Below are 25125 nucleotides of genomic sequence, written 5' to 3'. Positions count from 1 at the left end.
TGGGAAAAGGAAACGCCAAAATACTAGTTCGGCCACCCGTATTGGTTCCAAAGGGCAGTGGCTGAGGATTCTGGTGCAGAGAGAAAGGTCTGGGGACTAACAGAGCAACCCACAACACATCTACTCGGATGTCAGTTCTGTCGGATTCAAGAGGGGTTACTTTTCAGGTAAGCGGGGTGTTACTCAGCCTCTCCACCTAACAGCTGATGTGCTTTCCTGCTTTCCTGTGTATCCTCCAAACTCCTGCTGGCCTCAGAACTTCAATTCTAGTTGTGGATATTTTTGGATAGAGTATTTTTGGTATGGATTGAAGAGAGAGCAGCAGAGAGGGAGTTTAGAGGGTGCTCTCCACTTTACGCAACTCTGTTTATGTGTGCAGGGGCCTGGAACATTACCTTGTAAGTAGGAGAGTCACCTGTACAGTGGTACCTCGGGTTAAGTACTTAATTCGTTCCGGAGGTCCGTTCTTAACCTGAAACTGTTCTTAACCTGAGGCACCACTTTAATTAATGCGGCCTCCTGCTGCCGCCGCACTGCCGGAGCAGGATTTCTGTTCTCATCCTGAAGCAAAGTTCTTAACCCGAGGTACTATTTCTGGGTTAGCGGAGTCTGTAACCTGAAGCGTATGTAACCTGAAGCATATGTAACCCGAGGTACCACTGTATAACAACTTGAGCCTACATTGGTGGGGTTCACAGCCTCAATACCCCAAAAGGCTATTGCTTCTCCCATAGCCACAGCTCTGGATTTCAGTAAAGATCCAGTAGGTCTCTCTCTCTCTCTCTCTTTCTTTCTCTCTCTCTCTCTGCTTGCTGCATCCCTCCCACTCTCAACTCCAGCTTTTGTCCTTCTCAGGATCTGTGAGCCGATTATAATGGTTTTAGTTCGCCCATCTAGCCGATTAGTCAACTAAGCATTGCTTTCTTACTTCTTACCCATCACGTAGATCTTGCTCCCGTGCAAGAAAGTGGAGGCCCCATAGCAGGGGGTGGGCATAGAAGGCAGGGGCTGCCAGTGATCCTTTGCCAGGTCATACATTCGCACCAGAGCTTGTGGAGAGGTGTCTGCACCCATCCCACCTAGAGCATAGACGACGCCATCTGGAAATGAAGAGGGCAGAGGCAGGTGAAGAGTTTGGATTTGATATCCCGCTTTATCACTACCCGAAGGAGTCTCAAAGCGGCTCACATTCTCCTTTCCCTTCCTCCCCCACAACAAACACTCTGGGAGGTGAGTGGGGCTGAGAGACTTCAGAGAAGTGTGACTGGCCCAAGGTCACCCAGCAGCTGCAGGTGGAGGAGCGGAGACGCGAACCCGGTTCCCCAGATTACGAATCTACCGCTCTTAACCACTACACCACGCTGGCTCTGTGGTGACGGAGGCTGGCAGACGATGTTAAAAAAAAGCAGTGAGTGTACGTCAGGCACAGACAACATAACAAGGTCATAAAAATAGTCACTGCCGTGTGTAATCACTGTCTAGCTTCCGACAGTAACCAACCCAGAACACGAGAGTGAGAAGTGTAGAATAAATTACAAGGCACAGGAACAGTATCTTTGGCTCCCCAGGTATTGGCCGTGCTTGCTGGGGCTGATGGGCAGTGTCCCCACACCTGCACTAAAATAAGGACTCTGTGAAATTCAAAACGTGACTAGCAGAGGCTGAAGGATATCCGAATCTTAAAGCAAAGGTGTCACACAAGGTCCAGGGGGCCAGTCAGGTCTTTTGAGTGCTGTGTAAGACTGTCTTAAAGGTCAGGGACATGGATGCCTTTAACAGGCAGTAGGACAAATTCACCAAGGCTGCCGTTGCATGCCACAGCCATGCGCTATATATGTTTTACCATAATATATTTTAATTATAACCATGTTATGAATATTCAAGAACAGAGAATGCATCAGAACAAGCTGGAACTACTTCTACTTTTCCGAACGTTAGCATCTTAAGGGAGTTTTGAAGTAAAAAATTGTTGCAATATACAGCTACCTACTCACACTTGCGTGCATGAAAGGGCTAACCTGAGTATACTGTTTTATTTTATGTTGCACCTTGCTCTGGGATTTGTTCAAAAAGAGGGTTATAAATATATGCAAATATTTTAAATTCTGTGTGTGTTGGCAATGTTACGATATGGATGCAATGCAGCTGCAAAGTGCTAGCTTGAAAAGTAAACATGATGGGAATGTTGGGACTGCCCGTGGGAAACAGAGGGACAGTCAATTCACAGTGCGAAGCACCAGAATTAGCTCAGAGTGTAATATGAGCTCTTCCGTTTGTTCCTGTCCAGGAAGTGTTTGTCTCTAGACTGCTGGAGTTTGAAGAGAGCAGTCATGTTTTTTGTAACGCTGCAAAGACAGAAATAAAGGCATGTAAATACGTTTCTGTCTATCTCTTTCCCCTGCCAGGGGGCAGGAAAGAGGGGTGTGTTCTTCTCACGCTGAGAAGGATCGCCTATTGCGACCTAGCCTGGATCTTGCTGGGGAATGCAGCCAGGGAGGTCAACAGGGAATCATGCCGGGTGCCTGGGAAAGTTGCCAGTTTCTCCTGATAAAGGCTTGATTTCCGACAGACAACCCATGCCACAGGTCAAGAGTGGGGAACCTACACCCCTTCTCCAAAATCTCATTAGTCTAATAATAATAATAATATAATTTATTATTATACCCCGCCCAACTGGCTGGGTTTTCCCAGCCACTCTGGGCAGCTCCCAACATAATATTAAACAAAATAAAACATCAAACATTAAAAACTTCCCTAAACAGGTCTGCCTTCAGATGTCTTCTAAAAGTCAGATAGTTGTTTATTTCCTTGACATCTGATGGGAGGGCGTTCTACAGGGCAAGTGCCACTACCAAGAAGGCCCTCTGCCTGGTTGCCTGTAACTTCTCGCAGTGAGGGAACCGCCAGAAGGCCCTCAGAGCTGGACCTCAGGGTCCGGGCTGAACGAGGGGGGTGGAGATGCTCATGGCAGTGGTTGGGATGAGGGAGCTGTAGTTCAGCAGTATCTGGAGGGCCAATATGGGAGCAGCAAGAGGGGGCAGCTCGCCCCCCCCCCCGATCAAGTAGGGCAATACAAATACTTAATTAATTGACCAATCACTTTGGTTCTGTCCCCCCAACAAAAGTCCTGCCCCCCACAAAGTCCTGCCACCCCCCAACAAAAATCCAGGCTCCACTCATGGCCGCATCCCTGCTATAGGATAATAATAATAATAATAATAATAATAATAATAATAATAATAATAATAATTTATTATTTATACCCTGTCCATTGGGCTGGGTTTCCTCAGCTACTCTGGGCAGCTTCCAACGGAGTATTAAAATACAGTGGTCTGTTAAACATTAAAAGCTTCCCTAAGCAGGGCTGTCTTCAGATGTCTTCTAAAAGTCAGGTAGTTGTTCTTCTCTTTGACATCTGGTGGGAGGGCGTTCCACAGGGCGGGTGCCACTACCGAGAAGGCCCTCTGTCTGGTTCCCATCGTTCTCCCCCTCTAAGGCGATCAGATGGAATGGAGGAAGAAGACTGCTGCAGAAGCAGGAATTCTGACACACAGAACTTTTCTCCCACCTCTGCGCAATAAGCTGCAACTCTCCAATCCCATCTGATACAGAGCTGTCAAAGATAATGAAGTTCTGTCTCCGGCATCTGCCCTCTTCTTTTTCTCTTGCAAAACCAAGCGCTGTTGCATTCATGTCCTGCTTGCGGGTTTCTAATAGGCATCTAGTCAGTCACTGTGAGACGGGCCTGATCCAGCAGTATTCATATTATGTTAATATAGTGTTTTTTTCTTTGATTGCACTGTTAAGTCCTTCATTCCTGTCGAATCATCATCATACATCTATCCTTTTGGTGAAATAAACCAGCACCTTTTAATGGGCTCCCCTCACCGCACATTTAACACCTTTGACCTTTCAGCTAAGTTACTTTTTAAAAAGAAAAAAAGTATTTAATAGCCCAACCAGAGGATTTGGTGAGCTCCATAGCCCAGGTAAATCGGTAAACAAAAGTAGCGGCTTCTCCTCGTCACTTATTACAGGTCCCTGCTTCAAAATGATCCTGGAGTTTGTGGCAAACCTACCAGTTTACCCCGAGGTTTTGAGCAGATAAAGCAATAAAGCTGGGGGAACTCGACCCCCGTCTAATCTGGTGTAGTGAATCACATTCTGGAGTGTAACTGGATTGGGAACAAAGGGGAAGCTGGAAGCAGCCCTTAGGATTTGTCAGTAAAAGCTGACAATCGGGGGGGGGGGGGGAGATAGATGTGAGCCAAGGTTAGGAAAAAGGCCTACAAGATGAGAAGTTTCTGGGTGAAAATAATTAAAATAAGGGGTGTGGGAATAAGTTGACACTGCTGCACTCACTATCAAGCTTAGCTCGATATTTATTTTTCCTCCCTCCCTAAGCGCTCAGGTTGATTCTAATCCGTCTCCCATGGCATTCACCTTTTAAGGCTTCCACTGCCCATTCGGAAGGTGGGGAAGTACAGTGGTACCTCGGGTTAAGTACTTAATTCGTTCTGGAGGTCCGTACTTAACCTGAAACTGTTCTTAACCTGAAGCACCACTTTAGCTACTGGGGCCTCCTGCTGCCGCCACGCCTCCAGAGCACGATTTCTGTTCTCAACCTGAAGCAAAGTTCTTAACCTGAAGCACTATTTCTGGGTTAGCGGAGTATGTAACCTGAAGCGTATGTAACCTGAAGTGTATGTAACCTGAGGTACCACTGTATTCATGGGGAAATCAAGACACTAGCTTCCCAAGTGACCCCCTGGGGGAAGAGGCTCCCTAACCCTCTGACTCCATTCCCCACACTGAGCAAGAAGAGTCCTTTATCTCGTACTTCCATCGTCCCACCTCCACCAAGCATAGCTGTCAACTTTTCCCTTTTCTCGCGAGGAATCCTATTCGGAATAAGGGAATTTCCCTTTAAAAAAGGGGGAAAGTTGACAGCTATGCCACCAAGACACTGTCCTCTGGCAGGCCCCCCAGGACCTGCCCTTCCCCCAAACAAGGCCCCCACCTGCTTCCCAACGTGATCAGCAACGAACATCTCAGGGATACCAGGCAATCACATTGAATTATACTCGCCGCGTTGTATCCCTGGAGACGCCATGGCAACCCAGCCATGCTGCCAAGTTCTGCTTCCCGTGTAGCCTGCCCACCGCTCTGCAGACAGCAGACTCAGAGACACGCCCATCTCCAAATCTGAGATTGGGGGGGACTGCAGCAGAATCAGTTATGTAGGGACCGTCATATTTCTTGCAGATATGCACTCGTTCTCTTTCTCTTCCTGCGTTCCTCCCCAACCCCCAGTGCGCAGGGCTGGGGGGTGCAGCTGGGAGAGGTGATGGTGACCAAAAGGGAACAATCTTCTTGTCCCAGATCCCAGTAGAGGCCTGGGAACAGTAGGTTTCCGAGCACAATTCAAAGTGTTGGTGCTGACCTTTAAAGCCCTAAGTAAACAGCCTTGGCCCAGTACAGTGGGACCTCTGGTAACAAACTTAATTTGTTCCGGAGGTCCATTCTTAACCTGAAACTGTTCTTAACCTGAAGCACCACTTTAGCTAATGGGGCCTCCTGCTGCCGCCGCGCCGCCGGAGCATGATTTCTGTTCTCATTCTGAAGCAAAGTTCTTAACCCGAGGTACTATTTCTGGGTTAGCAGAGTCTGTAACCTGAAGCGTCTGTAACCTGAAGCATATGTAACCTGAAGTGTATGTAACCTGAGGTACTGCTGTATACCTGAAGGAGCGTCTCCACCCCCATTGTTCAGCCCAGACACTGAGGTCCAGCGCCAAGGGCCTTATGGCGGTTCCCTCACTGCGAAAAGTGAGGTTACAGGGAACCAGGCAGAGGGCCTTCTCAGTGGTGGCGCCCGCCCTGTGGAACACCCTCCCATCAGATGTCAAGGAAATAGCCAACTATCTGACTTTTAGAAGACATCTGAGGCAGTCCTGGTTAGGGAGGTTTTTAAACGTTTGGTGTTTTATCACATTTTTAATATTCAGCTGGGAGCTGCCCAGAGTGGCTGGTGAAACCCAGCCAGGTGGGTGGGGTATAAATAATAAATTATTATTGTTATTAGACTGGATGAGGAAACTTTAGGTCTGGGGTCTGGGTGCAATCCTCTAGGCCCTCTCCACAAACCTCACCTGCTCCCTAGGCTTCAGCACCTCTCATGTGTCCTTCCCTGCACCTTCCTCAAATGTCTTTGCCTGGCTGGAATATGTCATCAAATGGCAACGATGCTGCTTGCTTGCTTGCTTGAGAGTGTATGTGTGGAAAGAAACCTCTGGCTTTTGCGTGGCTGGAACATAGCTTACTGCTCAAAGGTAAAATCTGTGGAACTCCTTCAACACAGAGTTGCCCCCAGCAGCTTCAACTACGTATACAGTTTTCAGCCAATGCTAAAAACAACCTGCTTTAACCGGGCCTTTAACCCTTGATATGTTTCTAGGACCCATCTTGTTCCTTGGACTGTGATTCACTTTAACTGATTCAATATTGTTGTTATCCTCACAGTAATTTACTAATAAAGGTAAAGGGACCCCTGACCATTAGGTCCAGTCGTGACCGACTCTGGGGTTGCGGCACTCATCTGGCTTTATTGGCCAAGGCAGCCGGCGCACATCTTCTGGGTCATGTGGCCAGCATGACTAAGCCTCTTCTGGCAAACCAGAGCAGCGCACGGAAATGCTGTTTACCTTCCCGCTGGAGCGGTACCTATTTATCTACTTGCACTTTGACGTGCTTTCGAACTGCTAGGTTGGCAGGAGCTGGGACTGAGCAACGGGAGCTCACCCCATTGCGGGGATTCGAACCGCCGACCTTCTGATCAGCAAGTCCTAGGCTCTGTGGTTTAACCCACAGCGCCACCTGCGTCCCCACCAATTTACTAATAACTTGCTGCTATTAGTAAATTTATTGCCCACCCTTTCGCCAAGCAGGTCCCAGGGCGAGTTGCCAGAATTTAAAATTCAGGATTAAAAACAGTTAAAACAGATGGCAGTCACAGAATACTGAGTTTTAAATTGTTGTAACCTGTTCTGTGACCTGCTGGTCAAGGAAAATAGAACCCAAATATGAAAAAAAGATTAAAAGGCATGTCCAGAGCAATTAAATTCTAGACAATTAAGGATATAGCATTCAGGCCATTAGAGTTTTTGAATTGTTAACTCTGTGAAGTTGAGATCGATAGACATGTACTGTCTGGCTGTAATGTAAAAATTATTAAATGGACTGAATAAAATCAATGCGCCGACCCATGTTGGAGAGCCACAGATCAATGGAAGAGTACCTGCTTTGCATATATAAAGGTCCCAAGTTTAATAGTTCGCATCTCGACTTAAAATGTTGGTTGGGTTGGTGAATCGTTTGTCTGAGCACCTTAGGGCTGATATGACCAGTTGTATTCATGTTTTTTTAAAATTGGGTTTATGATTATTTCACCTTCGCATCGAAAGCTGTGGCTTTCTCATTTCTGCTGTTAAGAGTTGCGGTGACTTCTCCAGCTGCTAGGTGCCGTGTGCACATCAACAGCAGGGATGTGGCAAAGTGTGCAATGGCTGTTTTGCAACAGCAAACTACTGGATATAGTTGAATAAGCTTGCTTGGAGCAGTGTGCTAAAAATCAGTGCACCTTTGCTTTCGTTTTTCAAGGAGCCAGTATATTGCTTTTGAAAAAGACTTCGATAATATTACCTCTTTACATTTTACATTGCATTTTAATGTCACCTTCAATTTTTTTCCTTCCCCCCGTCTTTATTTGCACAACAACCCTGCGAGGTGGAGCTGGCTGACAGTGACTAGCTCAGGATCTCCCAGTGAGCTTCATGGCTCTAGCCTGAGACTCTAGACACTACCTCACACTGACTCTCTTTTGCCTATGTATATATTGGGGGGGCGGCAAAGTAATGGAGAAATCTTAAAAGCCAACAGGGAGGGGGCAGGCCAGAAGAAGATTTTTCCAGAGGTCAAAGACCAGGACTTTTGCGCCCTGCAAAGTTCCTTGCCTTCCCTTCTTGAGCAACAAAAGCAAATTTATGCTTCATAGGTAAAGGGACCCCTGACCATTAGGTCCAGTCGTGACTGACTCTGGGGTTGCAGCGCTCATCTCGCTTTATTGGCCGAGGGAGCCGGCGTACAGCTTCCAGGTCATGTGGCCAGCATGACTAAGCCGCTTCTGGCGAACCAGAGCAGTGCACGGAAACGCCGTTTACCTTCCCGCTGGAGCGGTGCCTATTTATCTACTTGCACTTTGACATGCTTTCAAACTGCTAGGTTGGCAGGAGCAGGGACCAAGCAATGGGAGCTCACCCCACTGCAGGGATTCGAACCGCCGACCTTCTGATTGGCAAGTCCTAGGCTCTGTGGTTTAACCCACAGCGCCACCCGCTGACCATAGCACCATGCTAAAACACATGCCCTGAATGCAGAATGGCGCAGCCTCAATCCCTGGCATCTCCAGTTTAAAGAATTTGGTAGTAGGTGACGGGAAAAGCTTGTGCCCAAGGCCCTGGAAAGCCACTGCCTGAGAAAGAGAGACAAAGTGCCTGAAATAATAATAATAATAATAATAATAATAATAATAATAATAATAATTTATTTATTTATTTATACCCCGCCCATCTGGCTGGGTTTCCCCAGCCACTTAAGGAAAATTCCTGGCAGATTAAGCAAATTTGCATGGTGGTTGCAGAATGCAGTTGTTTGTGATAAAAAGTGCACTGCACACAGCACAGAGTAGACCTCTCCCTTCCTCTCTGTCGCCTCCAGTATTACCCAGCACCCAGCCGTTCAGAATCCTCTTTAAGTGAATGTATGAATGAGTTCAGCTTTCTGCAGAATGTTATAAGAGTTCCTCAACCATTCAAAATCTGGGGAAACCCATCACCCATTTTTGTATATGGAGCCAATGGCCTACAGTATGTTTTCCTATGCAGTGAAGCTGAAACAGAGCAATGCTTGCTACCTTGGGAGCAAACGTAGCTCTTTGCAGAAATCAATGCTGGTTCAGAAAGCGGGGCTGGGGTGGGGTGCAGTTCAACCACCTTAGGGCCTAAGTAGCCTAAGTAGTATCTTTATCCTGTATTCTCTAAGACACACTAAAAACAAACAGAGGAAACTATGATGCTCTCTTAGAAAAGTTCTCAAATCGCAGTCTGGCAAATAGGGCACACCAACGAGTTGCAGAATAAAGCTTTTACTCGCCATTTTCCGACATGTATGTTTATTCTAATAAAAAGGTCCTGCCTCGCAGTGGATCTTGACATTTAGCCTGTGTTTTCATTTCCAGAAGACCCGCCACCGATTTAACCCTCTCAGGTGCTTTGTTATAAGATGAGCACATACATATACTTTTACTATTATTATTATTATTATTATTATTATTATTATTAATTGTTGTTGTTGTTGTTGTGGCTTTTTTGTTTGTTTTATTGGTTTTTTCTGACAGGGTTTGATTTGGGGTTTGTTTTATATTTTGAATTATTTTTTTCATATTGCGGCTTGTTAGCCACTTTGGATTTAGTGAAAAGTAGGCAGGATATTGTTTTAAATGTGTGTATGTATCTGTGGGAACTGCCGGAAAGTAGATTTTAGCTAAACATTAGGAGAAACTCCTAACCAGTAATAGCTGTTAAGTCAGTGAAACAGACTGCTTTGGGAGGTGTTGGGCCATTTAATGTGTAATGTTTCATTATGTTTTTATATATGTTGGAAAACGCCCAGAGTGGCTGGGGCAGCCCAGTCAGATGGGCGGAGTACAAATAATACAGTGGTACCTCGGGTTAACTGCAAGAAGATAAAAACTATCCCTTCTTAAGGAAATTAGCCCTGAGTGCTCACTGGAAGGACAGATCCTGAAGCTGAGGCTCCAATACTTTGGCCACCTCATGAGAAGAGAAGACTCCCTGGAAAAGACCCTGATGCTGGGAAAGATGGAGGGCACAAGGAGAAGGGGACGACAGAGGACGAGATGGTTGGACAGTGTTCTCAAAGCTACCAGCATAAGTTTGACCAAGCTGTGGAAGGCAGTGGAAGACAGGAGTGCCTGACGTGCTCTGGTCCAGGGGGTCACGAAGAGTCGGGCACAACTAAACAACTAAACAACACCAACAACAAACCTCGGGTTAAGAACTTAATTCATTCTGGAGGTCCGTTCTTAACCTGAAACTGTTCTTAACTTGAAGCACCACTTTAGCTAATGGGACCTCCTGCTGCCGCCGCGCTGCTGGAGCACGATTTCTGTTCTCATCCTGAAGCAAAGTTCTTAACCTGAAGCACTATTTCTGGGTTAGCGGAGTCTGTAACCTGAAGCGTCTGTAACCCGAGGTACCACTGTAAAATGATGGTGATGATGTCAAGGAGTGCATCACTGGTCCATCTACCTCAGTACAGTGGACGCTCGGGTTGCACACGTGATCCGTGCGGGATGCATGTTCGCAACCCGCAGCATTCGCAACCCACGCCTGCGCATGTTGCAATTCAGCTCTTCTGCACATGTGCAAAATGTGATTTTAGCACTTCTGCGCATGCGTGACTGCCGAAACCCGGAAGTAACCCATTCTGGTACTTCCGGGTTTCGGCGGTCTGTAACCTGAAAAAATGCAACTGGAAGCGTCCATAACTCGAGGTATGACTGTACTGTACTGTCTATGCTGAGTGGCAGCAGCTCTGTGGGATCTCCAGCCTTACCAGGAGACACCAGGGATTGAACTTGGGACCATCTGCATGCAAGGCAGATGCTTTTCCACTGAGCCATCATGACCCTTCCTGGCAATGACCTCCAGAGATGATCTCCAAGGTCCCTTTCAACTTCTTCGTAACGCTAGGGTTCTCTGAGCAGTGTCAGCAGTAGGAAGAAGCTCTCCTCCTCTCCTCCCGTACCAAGCAGCTCTGAGAAAGGGGTTGATCTTGCTCAGAGAGGGTTCTGCTAACCAAAAAAGTTTGTTTTACACTCGCCGCGAAGGAAAGTGACAAGTTTAGGAATCCCCCGCTCTTCAGAGTCTCAAAAATGTGGCTATTCAACTCATGCATTTGACGAAAGTGTTAGCCCTGACTTGGCTGGGGTACTTAGTATACTGTCTGCTTTTACTTTGACATTTGCATTTAAATGAAATATTGCCCTTTGTGTTTTAATGCTGCTCCTCGCTCTGTTCACACAACGAAGAGTGGGTTAGAAATGAACAAATTGGAAGGATTCAACCTAGCGCTAAGGGGGACCATTCCATCAGCTCAAACATTTCAACCTGCCAGAGGCAATGATGTGCCCTCTCCTCCCCCAGCGTGCTAATCTGGTGGGTTCCCCTGGACCCCCTTTTTCTCCAAGCCAATTTGGGGTGGGGTCGGTGGGGGAGAAAAGCCTTGTTGTGCTAGCAGAGGTCCTTGTACTGGCTTCCGCTAGCAGGGCTCATTAGTTGAATCTGGCCCATTGAGATTACAGGTATCCCCCCTCCCCAACTGATTTGTACCACTGTATTCCTCTTTAGAATCATAGAATCATAGAGTTGGAAGAAACCACAAGGGCCATCGAGTCCAACCCCCTGCCAAGCAGGAAACACCATCAGAGCACTCCTGACATATGGTTGTCAAGCCTCTGCTTAAAGACCTCCAAAGAAGGAGACTCCACCACACTCCTTGGCAGCAAATTCCACTGTCAAACAGCTCTTACTGTCAGGAAGTTCTTCCTAATCTTTAGGTGGAATCTTCTTTCTTGTAGTTTGGAACCATTGCTCCGTGTCCGCTTCTCTGGAGCAGCAGAAAACAACCTTTCTCCCTCCTCTATGTGACATCCTTTTCTATATTTGAACATGGCTATCATATCACCCCTTAACCTCCTCTTCTCCAGGCTAAACATGCCCAGCTCCCTTAGCCATTCCTCATAAGGCATCGTTTCCAGGCCTTTGACCATTTTGGTTGCCCTCCTCTTTAGCTATATGCTCTGCAAAGAAAAGCTTTTTTGAATATTTTAACAAGTGTTTGGACATGGTTTTAATTTCAAGGGTAGGAGTCAGTGTTGCACATGATATTGGCTTCCCAGCTGCAACTGTAATCAACTGAAAATCGCTACGGATTTAAAACAGCAGTGAAATCTATTTTAATGTTTTGCAATACGGTAGCGCGGGGAGGGGAGAAGAGTTCTTGAACATAACAACCACAAAAACCACCCAAATATGGGCAAGAATAGTTTTTAAGGCCATGGTGGTCATAAATTTCCCTGGACACACATTCTTCTCCTTCCTAGTTTATCCTCGCAACAACGCGGTGAGGTTGAGAAGCAACGATGGGCTCAGGATCACTCAGTGAGCTTAGCGGCTGACCAGATCCACTCCCTCCTTCCCTTCTGGATCACATCAGGTACCTGCATAATGGAAATGCAGCCCGGCTGAAGTTGCCCCAGATTCCGATTGACACTTAAGCTATTGGGTGCCTCTTTGAACTCCTGCGATACGCAATGAACAAAAGCCAGCGGACAGAGCTGCGTGTTTTGATCTCGCCTGGAAATTGCACCCAAACCAAGCAGTGATGAAAGGCATCAGCGCTTTATGCTTTTCTGTGCCGCTTGTGTAATACATTTCACCGAGCAAGAATTTTATCTTAAAGGGTATCAAGTTTGCGCTCACATTTTGAAGCAAGAGACAGCCCGGACAACATATTTACAAACTTCCTTTTTTAAAATGGGCCTTACAGCCCCAAATATTTGGCCACAGTAGCTCAGTGTGTGGAGCAGGTACAAAAGTTCCCACATTCCCAAACAGTGGTGGTGTCGTGGTTAAGAGTGTTGGACCAGGTCCTGGGTTCAAATCTTCACTTGGCCACTGTAGAGTCTGAAGGGGCTACGAGGATCATAGAGTCCAACTCCCTGCAGAGCAGGAATCTTTTGCCCAATGTGGGGCTCGAAGCCACAACCCTAAGATTGAGAGTCTCATGCTATACCAGTGAAGCTCTCAAGGTGACCTTGCGCCAGTCGCTAACTCTCAGCTTTACCTATGTCACAGGGTTGTGGTGGGGATTAAATGGGGAGCAGGGTGGGGGTACCATGTAAGAAACCTTGAGCTCCTTTAAGCACTTAGGGAGCTAATTGGCTGGCCTTTGTGGCAATCAATACCACATAACACTGGTTCTGAGAGATCTGCATTGGCTCCCAGTACGTTTCTGAGCACAATTCAAAGTGTTGGTGCTGACCTTTAAAGCCCTAAACGGCCTCGGTCCTGTATACCTGAAGGAGCGTCTCCACCCCCATCATTCAGCCCGGACACTGAGGTCCAGCGCTGAGGGCCTTTTGGTGGTTCCCTCATTGCGAGAAGTAAGGTTACAGGGAACCAGACAGAGGGCCTTCTCGGTAGTGGCGCCCGTCCTGTGGAACGCCCTCCCACCAGATGTCAAAGAGAAAAGCAACTACCAAACTTTTAGAAGACATCTGAAGGCAGCCCTGTTCAGGGAAGTTTTTAATATTTAACACTGTACTTTTTTTAACACTTGATTGGGAGCCGCCCAGAGTGGCTGGGGAGACTCAGCCAGATGGGCGGGGTATAAATAAATTAATAATAATAATAATAATAATAATAATAATAATAATAATTATGCCACTTCCCCTTCCTAGCTTGAAGCTATGTTTCGAGCAGAAAATAAATAAATCGGGAAGCTACCTCGTAAAGAGTCAAACTTCCAGTCCAACTATCTCTGCATTCGGTATGGTGAATGGCAGCAGCTCTCCTGGGTTTCAAGAAAGAGACATCTCTAGCCTTACCTCACCTAGAGACACTGGGGAATTTATTTATTCAATTTATTGCGTGTGGAGGGGGTGGAATACATAATGAATTATTATTATTGTTTAGGGAAGTTTTTAATGTCTGAGGCTGTATTGTTTTTAATATAAGGTTGGAAGCCGTCCAGAGTGGCTGGGGGAACCCAGCCAGATAGGCAGGGGATTAAATAATAAATTATTATTATTATAAATCACCCATGTGGTGGAAGCGATGCTTTGTCCAAACCTGGAGTAAAGGTTTGTCTCCCCCCCCCCCCCAAGAACAAACCTTGGTTACTGGCTCATGATTTCTTTGGAAGGGAGACAAACCATAAGCCCAGGTTGAGACAGAACGCTAAGACAAACCATGGCTTAGCTTCCTGGTATTGCAGCAGCAGAAAGGGCTAAAGCAGGCGCAGTTTATACTCCATGCATCAGCACACTGTGAATTCACCTTTAAACCACATTTAGGCTTGACTGTGGTTTAAAGCAAGGTCGGGCATAAATGAATTAACTGAGTTCAGGTTCTCGTGGAAAACAACTAAGTGCCAAATGTTTTTTAAAGAGAAAAACTTTCTGCGATTGCATGAAATATCAGCGGCTATGTTTGCTAGCGTCAGATGAGTTAAAAAAAACAAACAAAAAAAAAAAACAGCCCAGAAAAGTAACACGTACACTTAAAATTCTTAGTGATGAAACTATTGTCTTCATGCCTATCAGACAAGGCTTCTGAATCTATTCCTGATTGTATGAAACACTGAAGTTTTAGGGTGGTTTAAAAAGAAAGAAAGAAAAGAAAACAAGGAAAGGGAAGAGGAAAGAACTAAAAGGACTGCAACCAGCTCCAAAGACAACAGAGAGAAAATTGACACGCACACTAAAAAAGACTCCGAAAATGGAGAACAGATACCCTAAAAAATTCTAAGCGTGTCAAGCTTTTAATAAGCAATGTCTTCAGCTGCAGAAACTGCTAACTGCATATTACAAGGGAGGTTGTGAGTGCCAAGCTACACATTACGTGGGCAATTGATGAGCAGATCTTCTGTTTCAGGGTGGGGTGGGGGATTTAACTTTACAGCAGCTGTGGAAGGCTCCCAAATCTTATCAGAGCAGCAGTACTGGGTGAGGGAGTATTATACCCTTCTACACTTGTTCCATCTATTTTTCCGATCTAAATTACCTCTCCTGAAGCTGTTGTTAAGTCCTGTAGGAGAGGAGAAACAGCCCAAGCCCCCTGCAGGGCTAACAAGATCTTAAGGGCGTACAATTTTGGCGGAGGAAGTGCGGGGGGGGGGGGTGAGAGGTTTAGACACCCTCTTTCCCAGCACCCAGTCTCCAATCAAACTGGCAGGATCCTTCAGCAGCATTGCATCAAAACCAGCAATGTTCGTTTTATTTATTTAAAAGCATTCTTATCGCTCTCTTCAGCAGAAAAGACTCTTAAGAGCTGCTTACGGAGAAATAAGAAATAACAATAAAGCCCCTGTCCTCGGGCTTATGAGCTGAAAGACATGGCACAGAAAGAAAGGGTGATGGGGAGGGAAGAGGAAAGCAATGGAGGTCAGGCATCAATTCTCAAAGTTCTTGTCGTCATCAGCTGGGAATGGAAACAGTTCAGGGAGGTGGAGTTTGGAGTCAAAAGGAGCTAATCTCTCAGCAGAGCCAATGGAGCGGCCCTGCTTCTCATTTCTGCCTGTGTCACAGCCTAGTGGTACTGCAAATTTCACAAGATAATATCACAATATGATAAAAGCAGGGGTATATCTGTTGCCATCTGCATGTTTCCATCGGGAGGAGCATAGAAAGAGGACAATGTCCTTCAGTTTGTTAAACCTGCTTTAAGTCGTTTACACTCAACTCTTCTCTTGTATATTATTTACTACAAAGTTCAATGACTAAGCTCTTTAGCGACGAAATGTCTGAACGATCTGGTATATCACAAATGGAATCATTATTAACGTGTTGTTCAAGATAAAATCTATTTTGGAAAGAGAAGAAATGAGCGCAGAACCACTGATGTATCACATGCGAACTGTTTATTTACTGTGTTCGCAATTGTTTAAGATAAAACCTATTTGGGAAAGAATTACTTTTGCCATTTTTATGGATGTTTATTGTTTGTTTACAGGTAGTAGCCTTGGTGATAATTATCTTCTGTCAATCGCAGCATATCACCACTCTGTTCATTGTTTTATTGCAGCCTAATGTTAACAGCAGCTACAAGGTGATGGTTGAGAAAGAGGCTGAATAATGGGTGTCACGTGTAAATGTATAGTTTGGCCATAAGAAACAAAACAAACAAGAACGGTATTTGTAAGGCTTTCCTGTTGTAATAAAAAAAATTAAAGTCTTATATATATACTAAATGTTCATAAATGTACCAACCAAGCACATAGATATGTGGACCACATGTCTGGAGCAGCACAGGAAGACCGCCCTGAAACCATTTTGACTCCCAAACTGACCAAATGTTTTCTCTGCAAGGGAACCTTCCCATTGTCTCAGGAATTGGGTAATCACCATCTCAAAGGAATGGCCTGACTACAGGGAAAGGCAATCAGATAAGGCATTATCAGATAGCCTGGCAGACAGGAAAAACAACAACATTCAAATTTCTGTTGTAGACCGCCTTTTCTGTGATGTAGATACGATGTTTGTGAGGGGTGGTCTTGGGTTACACCCTTTCTGTGATGTATGTATGATGTATGGAGGGGTGGTCTTGAGCTCCAGGGCAGGGAGTTTAAAATGTCTATATAAGGGCAGGCACACCTGGGTCCTCCTCCGTCCTCCTGTGCGTGCGGGGAGCACCCTGTTGCAATAGCTTTAATATAGATCAGGCTTACTAGCTGCTTTGCTTCTCAATATTCTCTGGTTGGCCTCTGTTATTTTCTCCTACGGATCGGGAACCCACTTAAGGACTCTATATGGGCTCTTGGATACCCCATAAGGGAAGAAGGGCAGATTTTGTTTACACTGTCTGGAGAAAAATCCTTCTTGCCCAAGCTGACCAAATGTGAATCTTGGGCCTGATTTGAACGTGATGCTGGATCAGCAAGAAAAACTTACCTATGTGACACTGTATATGCCCAGCATCTTATTAAAATCGTGTTGCCTTCCCTACAGAAATGGGGGTCAGCACACATTTCAGGGATTCATAGCCCAAGAAGGCTCTAAGCTTATGCGCCAACACTGCACATAGATCAGCTAAGGACCCAGCATAGCTTGGATCCCCACCTTTTAGCAAAGGCATTTCCGAGGCAGGTTGCAAAGTGACAAAATTAAACATGGGAAAACATTGCAACGGAGAAGCCATCAGGCTTTCTTTTAAAAGCAGCGGAGTAAGCGGCTTTTGAAATGGAGCACCAGGTGTGTGCAATTGCACTTAAGTTATTCCTCCGAAACTCCATTCATCATGCAACGAGTGCTTAATTAAAGAAGCAGCTAATATACCAACAGCAACTCATTTGCCGAGTGCGGGTCCTTGTGCAGTCAAAAGGACACAATCTGTACATAAGAAACAGGCTTCGAGAAACCCTAAGGTTTGTAGAGGAACAAAAAAATGAGGGGGCTGAAATAGACCAATGAGAACTGAACAAGCTCCGTGGAACAGAACGCTGATGAGAGAATCAATAAAACTGGGGTATGGCAGAATGGAGCGTCCTGATGAGGGTGTGGCTGGTTGGTGGCCTGACCAGGAGAACCATGCTGCAAAAATTTGTTGCAGATCCCTAAGGCTCAGAACAAAAACACACTGTGAGATTCTTGTTCCACATCATGCTACCCTGCTTAGCTACATGAGAGTGAATCTGCACCTACCTTTCTCTTTTTTAAAGTATTTTTTACTGAAAATTTTCGTCATAAAATACAGTAAGAATCAAACCAGTCTACAGAACAATGTTATTTTAAAGAGGATATAAAAGCAAAAGAAAAGAGAGAGAGAGAAACGTATAAGGCCCTTTATCATATTTATATCTTATATAGTCATACCTTGGAAGTTGAACGCCTTGCGAGACTAACATTTTGGCTCCCGAACGTTGCAACCCAGAAGTGAATGTTCCGGTTTGCAAACGTTCTTTGGAACCCGAACGTCCATCACAGCTTCCGACTGGCTGCACGAGCTTCCTGCAGCCAATCGGAAGCAGTGCCTTGGTTCCCGAATGTTCCTGGAACAGATTCCGTTCAACTTCCGAGGTACGATTGTATATCCTGTCATTCATTCACATACAAAGAGACAGACCCTCCTGTCTCCCACCTTGTAGCTACTTCTTCCGGGACTCAACTATGCAGCTGCAAACAGAACGTTTTAAGTGTGTTCTAAGTGCATTATACAAATGTGATGCTAGATGGTGCTGGTATGCTAATGGAAAATGCCATATATGCTTTTTTAAAAAAGAATTAAAGCATTTTCACAGCATCTTTTAAAGCCCTAAATGGCCTTGGTCCAGTATACCTGAAGGAGCGTCTCCACCCACATCGTTCTGCCCAGACACTGAGCTCTAGCACCAAGGGCCTTTTGGTGGTTCCTTCACTGCAAAATGCCAAGTTACAGGGAACCAGGCAGAGGGCCTTCTCGGTAGTGGCACCCGCCCTGTGGAACGCCATGTCAAAGAGAAGAACTACCAGATTCTTTGACGCCATGTCAAAGAGAAGAACTACCAAAGAGAAGAACTACCAGATGTCAAAGAGAAGAACTACCAGATTTTTAGAAGACACCTGAAGGCAGCCCTGTTTAGGGAAGCTTTTAATGTTTAAGAGACTACTGTATTTTAATACTTTGTTGGAAGCCGCCCAGAGTGGCTGGGGAAATATAATAAATATAATAATAATAATAATAATAATAATAATAATAATAATAATAATAATAAATGTGTAGATTCAGCCCCAGTCTCTCGCTGCACCTACCTTTCTCGACCGCAGAGATGCCCATGGAAGCCTGGGCAAGGTCTGCCTTCTTCTCCCACCTGCCCTCATCCGTGTGGTAGACTTCGACCGAGGCCAGTGGGCTCTGCGTGGCGTCCACCCCTCCGATCACCAGCACGTCCTTGCCCAGCATCACCGCCGCAGCCCCTGCCCGCGGGGTGGCCATTGGAGGCAGCGCCGTCCACTTGCGCGAAACAATATCCAACATCTCCACCGTGTCCAGGGGCTGGCCCTGCTGGCTGCAGCCCCCCACCACAAACAGGTGCCCATCTTGGAAGGTTGGGCTGCAGTAGACCCGGCAAGTTGGCATGGGCGGGAAAGCCTCCCAGAAGAAGGATTTGGCACTGGCGGCTTCCATGTCGCCCAACAGCCTGGCATCTCAGGAGGCAGACATGGCGACGGACCCTGCGCTGGCTCGGTGTCTCCGTGGGGCAGCCCCCCAGAGACCTATAGGGATTGGCCTGAGGCGGTTGGTAGGCCTTCCTTCCTGCGCCGCTGAAACTCCGCATCCACAAGGCATTAGTAGACTGGGAGGCAAATATGGCCGCAAGGAGAGGCCAAGGACTCCTGAGGGAGAAGGCAAGGAACGCCGTGTTGCCCAAGGGATGCTGTCTCCGGTGGGGAGGGAACCATTCCTAACCGGAACTGCGAGGGTTTTTCTGCAAGAGATGCCTCACGTTCAGGCCTGAAATGCTGGAGGTAGCCACCAAATGTCTAAAATACACAAGCCAGTCTTTGGAAATACAGCTCTCTCGGCAAGTTGTCTTCTGGATCTGTTTGTCTTGTCAGGTCTTGTGCAGATCATGAGTCCTAATACGGCTTCCAAGGGGCAGAGAGGGAGAGAGAAAGAGAGCATTAAGGAAGGAGAGGTACAAGATTACCGGTGACTACCATGGGAGCCATTGTGAGGAATCTATCTACAGACAAAACAGGCCACGGTGAAATCTTCCAAAGGGTTGCCCGCAAGGCTTCAAGTTGCCTTTCACATCTGGGCAGAAATCCCAAATCTGGCAGCTGCTAAAATCTCCAGCTTCCCTGGGCCTTCGGATTACAGTAATTTACACATTCCCCAGAACCAGCTCAGCCCATCCCGTATAAACTGAGGAACAGTTTGCAAGCTCCATCTGCCATGTGAAGACCTTCTGGCCACACAGCCACCTCACTGCTGCGTTTTCACAAGAAGCAGGGCCGACCCAAAAAACCTGAGGCGGAGCAAGGCATGGCAAGGCCTCCCACCTCACAAATCAAAATAACCAGGGTACCCAAGGCCAGTGAAGTGATTTTGGAACCTGAGGCAAAACAAATCCCATTCAGTGTTTCCTCCTCCCCTCTGCCAATAAAAACTCAAAAATGAATAAAACAAAAAATGAAGGATTTATTGTTGTTTTTAGAACACGCACAGCTCTGAGACGGCTGCCTCACTCCACCAAAGGCTAAGGCTGATCCCTTTCTCCCCCATTTTGTACACACTACCAAAAGCAGTTAATGGGGGAATGATTCTCCCCATCCCTAAAAACACCTGAGGTGTGAGCATGCCAACCTACGTTTTATAAGGGCAGAATGAAGAGTTACTGTTTATTTGCTTATTTATTCCTTTACGAGTCGCTTCCTTTGAATCACCTAAAAGTGATTTCACAATACCAGAGAGAGAGAGAGAGAGAGAGAGAGAGAGAGAGAGAAGTTCCTTTTATATTTGTTAATGAGTTACATACTTTATGTGTAATTGTGTGATATATGCAATATTACGTGTGCCTCCTTTTTGCCTCTTCAGCCCCAGGATCACATAGGGCAGGCATGTCTGAAGTCTGTTTCAGGGGCCTAATTTGGCCCACCGTGGCAGTATATCTCCTGGGGTAAAATCCTAAAAGAAGCTCAACAACTTTAGGGTTAACTTCAATCCTAAAAAAGCTCAACAACTTTGGTAGGCCCTCAACGCATGTTCACTTCATCAAATCTGGCCCTCTTTGGGCAGCCCTGAATAGGGCAACAGAAACCGAAAAACAACATTTGCCGCTTACACAGCATACGTTTAAAGCACATGGCTTCCCCCCCAGAAAATGTGCTCTAACTGCATAGTGTATACACAGCCAAAGTTGGGCCTGGGATAGGGAAGCCCGCTTATTCCTATTCTGCAAAGTCCCCCTGCGACCGTAGCGACAGCGGCCGAATTAGTTCGGCCTACTGCCCTCCGAGAACAAGAGCAACTTTCGGTGCCCTGGGGTCAAGACCACCTGGCGTCAGGATGGCTGTGGTCAAACAAATCGCAGGCGCCCCACTAAGACGCAACAGGGGCCTGTCAGGTACATTCACACTCTGGTGCAAAGACAGCCCACACCAGAGAGAGGCAGACTTAAGTGAATGTGAAAGGTCCCTGCTGGGATGGAGACAGCTTCAAAACACATTTAACTACAAAAAAAGAAAGGAAAGGGGGGGAAACGACAACAGCGAGGAGGGTCACCAGAGGATAGGAGAAGCTGGGTGTGGCAAAGGCAACTGTGGGAGGTGGAAGGACCGTCCCGGCAACAGCCTCCATCCCCTTCCCAGAATCACATCCACTCCAGCTGCCATAGCCTGGGAAAGCGAAATACAGTGGTACCTCGGATTAAGAACTTAATTCGTTCTGGAGGTCCGTTCTTAACCTGAAACTGTTCTTAACCTGAGGTACCACTTTAGCTAATGGGGCCTCCCGCTGCCGCCGCTCCACCGCCGCATGATTTCTGTTCTCATCCTGATGAAAAGTTCTTAACCCGAGGTACTATTTCTGGGTTAGTGGAGTCTGAAACCTGAAGCGTCTGTAACCCAAGGTACCACGGTAACAGCAACCTGGTAATTAACAGTTTACTAATAAAGAGCTCCCTCTGTAGGTTACCACCGTGTACGACCACAGCTTCAGCCACAGTCCTCACCTGGAGCTCCTCCAGGCTGTTTGTTTTCGGGGGTTTTCGGTAAGTGTATCCTGCAACGTTATCATTGACGCTATAATAGTGGTGGATTTAATAGTGGTGGACCATCTGCTTTTCCGAGATGCTTCCCCAATGCTGCTGCCTTATTGTCAAGGCGCTGTGCGGCCATGGATGTCCAGGGCGAGGAATTACACTAGTGGCCCAAATTGTGGAAACCTTTTGGGGAAAGTGTATTTCGAGGTTTGATGGCTCATAACACCTCATAAACACTCATGTTCGTTGGCTACATTCAAATGAAGGAAAGCTACTGTCAACCTAAGCAAGTTGTGCTTCTTTTTTCTGGTTATTGGCCTATATCTTTTGATAGAATACAGATAATTGAACCAACATTGTCGCATTACATTCTTCATTAAATTATCATTCCACTGATCTATAATTTTATGGTATTACTCCAAAAGAAAGTGGTGTTACGAGCCATCAAACCTCAGAAATACACTTTTCCCAAAAAGGTTTCCACAACTTGGGCCACTATAGTGTAACTCGTTATTGTCCAAGGTCCTAACTTACAAGTTAGGAAAAAGCACCCATCAGCCCTACATATCTCAGCTTGTCCTAGGCGTGAGCCCCAGGAGGCAGCTGCCGCAACAGAGAGACCCCTCCCCTGACCTCAGCTTACGTATCTCCCCCCCACCCAAGCTGCACGCAAGCAGGCAAAGACTGTGTCCGTGTGCAGCCTGCTTCTGCTCCTCCCTCTTCGGTCCTCGCCTGGTCCTGGGAGACGGTGGAGCAGGAGAGGTGGGGGCAGGAGGAGGTGGTGTGGCAGCGCTTCACACCAGGCTGACCTCTCCCTCCCTCCCTCCCTCCCTCCCTCATCGCCATCTGCAGAGGCGCTCTTTTGCTGCATTACAACAAAAGCAGGGCAAGCACACCCACTGAGCATTTCTGGTATTAAAAAAAAATGCAGGATTTCAGTTACGGGACATGCACTGATTTGGAAAGGAAGCAGTGCAATGAGCACAAATCGTCATGGATGGACAAAGGAAAGGATGCCCAAAGGGCCTCCCCCCGAAAATCTACTTTATCTAGCCATCCCGACAACCAGAAAATGTGGCAGGTGCTTCTCAACAATCAGAGAGTAAAGGACCAATGGCCATAGGTAAGTGATGAAGGGCCCTTCCATTGTTCGTCCGCATTCCCTTTTAAACTCCGCCAGCTAAATTCCTTTCCTTTCCTTTCTTTATAGGTCTGGGGGGAAAGCCTTAATAGTCCCTGAAGAAGAAGAAGAGGCAGAGAGAATGAAAGAGAGGGGTGCTTTCCCAGGCTGCACAGTGGCAAGCAAATGTCCTGCATTGGAACCGGACTGGAAGGAGCGGAGGCAACGGATTTCCCCCACCCCACTAGGAGGGCAATTCTCGTAAACCTGAATATTCCTGCCCCGTGGACTGAAGTGAGAGGGACAACCCGCTGCTACAGGAAAATTAAGGAAACACAATAGGGCTGTCTCCTAGGAACAACAATAACATTCCCACAAGGTGCACCATTGCATCTCAATTAGCTCATGCATTCTGAATGAAGCTGTGCAGAATGAGAGGGAACGGGTTTATGGGATGCATTTTAGGCGCTGCAAGTGGCAGCTTAATAGTTACTACTCTCGCACCTGGTGGTGCAGAATGGGTGCACACAGGGACAAAAACCGAGCAAAGCCCATGCATAAAGTATTTCCCTATGTACCTGTCCACACTTTAAAATTTCCAGTGGGGAAGGGCTCCCTCCTGGTGTCCTGGTCAACCTAAGCCAGGTCAAGTGGCTACAGGAAAGAGGGCCTTCTTGGTGGAGGTGCCCCAGTTATGCTCTTCCCCACATGGTGTCTACGGTATTTTCCTTCCCAGAACTATGCAAAGACCTCTTTCTTGCCCCCCCCCACTTGTGCTTTTTAGGGACCATTTTAAACCTCCTAACTGCTTCATGCCACTTTTATGATTTTGTGGCTTTGCATATTGTACAGTGGTACCTCGGGTTAAGTACTTAATTCGTTCCGGAGGTCCGTACTTAACCCGAAACTGTTCTTAACCCAAAGCACCACTTTAGCTAATGGGGCCTCCTGCTGCCACCGCGCTGCCGGAGCACAATTTCTGTTCTCATCCTGAAGCAAAGTTCTTAACCTGAAGCACTATTTCTGGGTTAGCGGAGTCTGTAACCTGAAGCGTATGTAACCACTGTACCACTGTACACATTTTTTCATTTTTGCATGTTGATTTTGATCTATGCTTTTTTGCAAACCACCTGGGAATATAGCTGAAGGACAACATAAAAATGCATATATTAAATAGAAGTGTAGAATCTTAAAGAGTTGGAAGGGACCCAAGGGTCATCTAGTCCAACCCCCTGCAATGGCAGGAATCTCACCTAAAGCATCCAGGACAGATAAATAACAATACAACAAACAATAGGCTCTCTCTGTCCTGCTCTGTGGCCAGGTGGGGGAGAAAGAGGAAAGCAGGGCTTCTTCCTGCACACGGTTCCCATATTTTACAGGCAGCGGCTGCCCTTGCCCGTTCCGCAGCAGTTGGATCTGCAGACGTCAGCAAGTGATTCTGCGAAAGCTTCGCTTGCTTATTTCTGCAGATTGACGCACCGCTAAGGCCACAGGCCACAGGCCAGGTCAGCCAGCAATCTTATTTGCACAGCTGCGGGGGTCAACCAACTTGGGTGCCTCCTCTGTCATGAGCTCCTCAGCTGAAGCCATCAAGGAGACCCGAGCGAAGCTGGCTTTGAAGGCAATTTGTCAGATCATTGTGAGATGAAGAAAGAGAGCAGAGAGGTAGCAGCAGCTGCCTTTGAGACTCTGGGAATCTCAGGCCTGGTTCCCCATGCCACCACAGAGACCCCACCGCGCTCGGTGCCCCCACCTGGAGCTTTTAATTTGAGCGATAAATCTCCCCCTTTTAAATCTTGTCAACCACCAGGACTCTACAGCTCATTTATCTTCCTCCCCGCAAAAATTAGGAGCTCTAGTAGCTTAATAGCCAAGAGCTGCATAATTCAGCAACCCAGGCATGAAATATTGATAGCCAGTCCCCAGATCAGGAATAGCTTTTGCCTCTGGGGGGTCTTCCAGGGCTCTTAAGGAGACGGAAGGAAAGGCACTTATTTTGCCATCTTCAGCACCCAAGGGAACCGGGCACATGCCGGCTCTTGAGAACTGTTGAGAAAGGGGGGAGTTTAATCAGCAGGGCAACGCCATAATCGCATTGAACAAGAACTAGGTGCCCCCCAACATTGCCTGGCATTTGTTCCCAGGTGTACTGAAGCTGCAGCATCTCATTTGCGAGAAGCCACAGCTCAGCGGGCTAGAGAGTTATGCGGCAAAAGGGCCTGGAGTCAGATGTTAGAAAACTAGTTAAAGAAGCTTCTGCAAGCGCCCGTAAAAGATGAGGAAAGGAAAGCAATGCAGCAGCATATGTAACCACCCATAGAGCTAAACTGGGATTTAAACCTAGGATAGCAGGCTATTTCAATGGTGCATATTTATTTATAAAACTTTCTTATACCACCT

General features: G+C 46.7%; 1 protein-coding gene and 1 long non-coding RNA gene across 11 annotated transcripts in view; one reads left to right on the top strand and one right to left on the bottom strand.

The window, feature by feature from the left end:
* KLHDC8B (kelch domain containing 8B) overlaps positions 1 to 25125 on the bottom strand; it is a 52052-nt gene that overhangs the window by 5960 nt on the left and 20967 nt on the right. For 6 of the 9 annotated variants that reach the window (XM_081853755.1, XM_081853751.1, XM_081853752.1 and 3 more), the window contains exons 3-4: positions 18649 to 19476; positions 936 to 1100 (exon numbers count right to left, since the gene is read on the bottom strand). In XM_081853755.1, coding sequence (XP_081709881.1) covers positions 936 to 1100; positions 18649 to 19024 — 541 coding nt within the window. In that variant the 5' untranslated portion in view covers positions 19025 to 19476. Of the gene's footprint in view, positions 1 to 935; positions 1101 to 18648; positions 19486 to 25125 lie in introns of all 9 variants that reach the window. The other 3 variants (XM_081853753.1, XM_081853758.1, XM_081853759.1) reach the window with 1 other exon arrangement.
* On the top strand, positions 4 to 23159 carry LOC309337500. 2 transcript variants are annotated; one of them, XR_014154364.1, is made up of 2 exons: positions 4 to 167; positions 22813 to 23159. It is a non-coding gene; the product is annotated as an uncharacterized lncRNA (long non-coding RNA). The 2 variants fall into 2 exon arrangements; XR_014154365.1 differs by lacking the exon at positions 4 to 167 and adding an exon at positions 22649 to 22725.

This window comes from Podarcis erhardii (assembly GCF_964252035.2).
Source record: "Podarcis erhardii genome assembly, chromosome: 2".
Taxonomy (NCBI): domain Eukaryota; kingdom Metazoa; phylum Chordata; class Lepidosauria; order Squamata; family Lacertidae; genus Podarcis; species Podarcis erhardii.
This window is presented reverse-complemented; position numbering and strand designations above follow the sequence as displayed.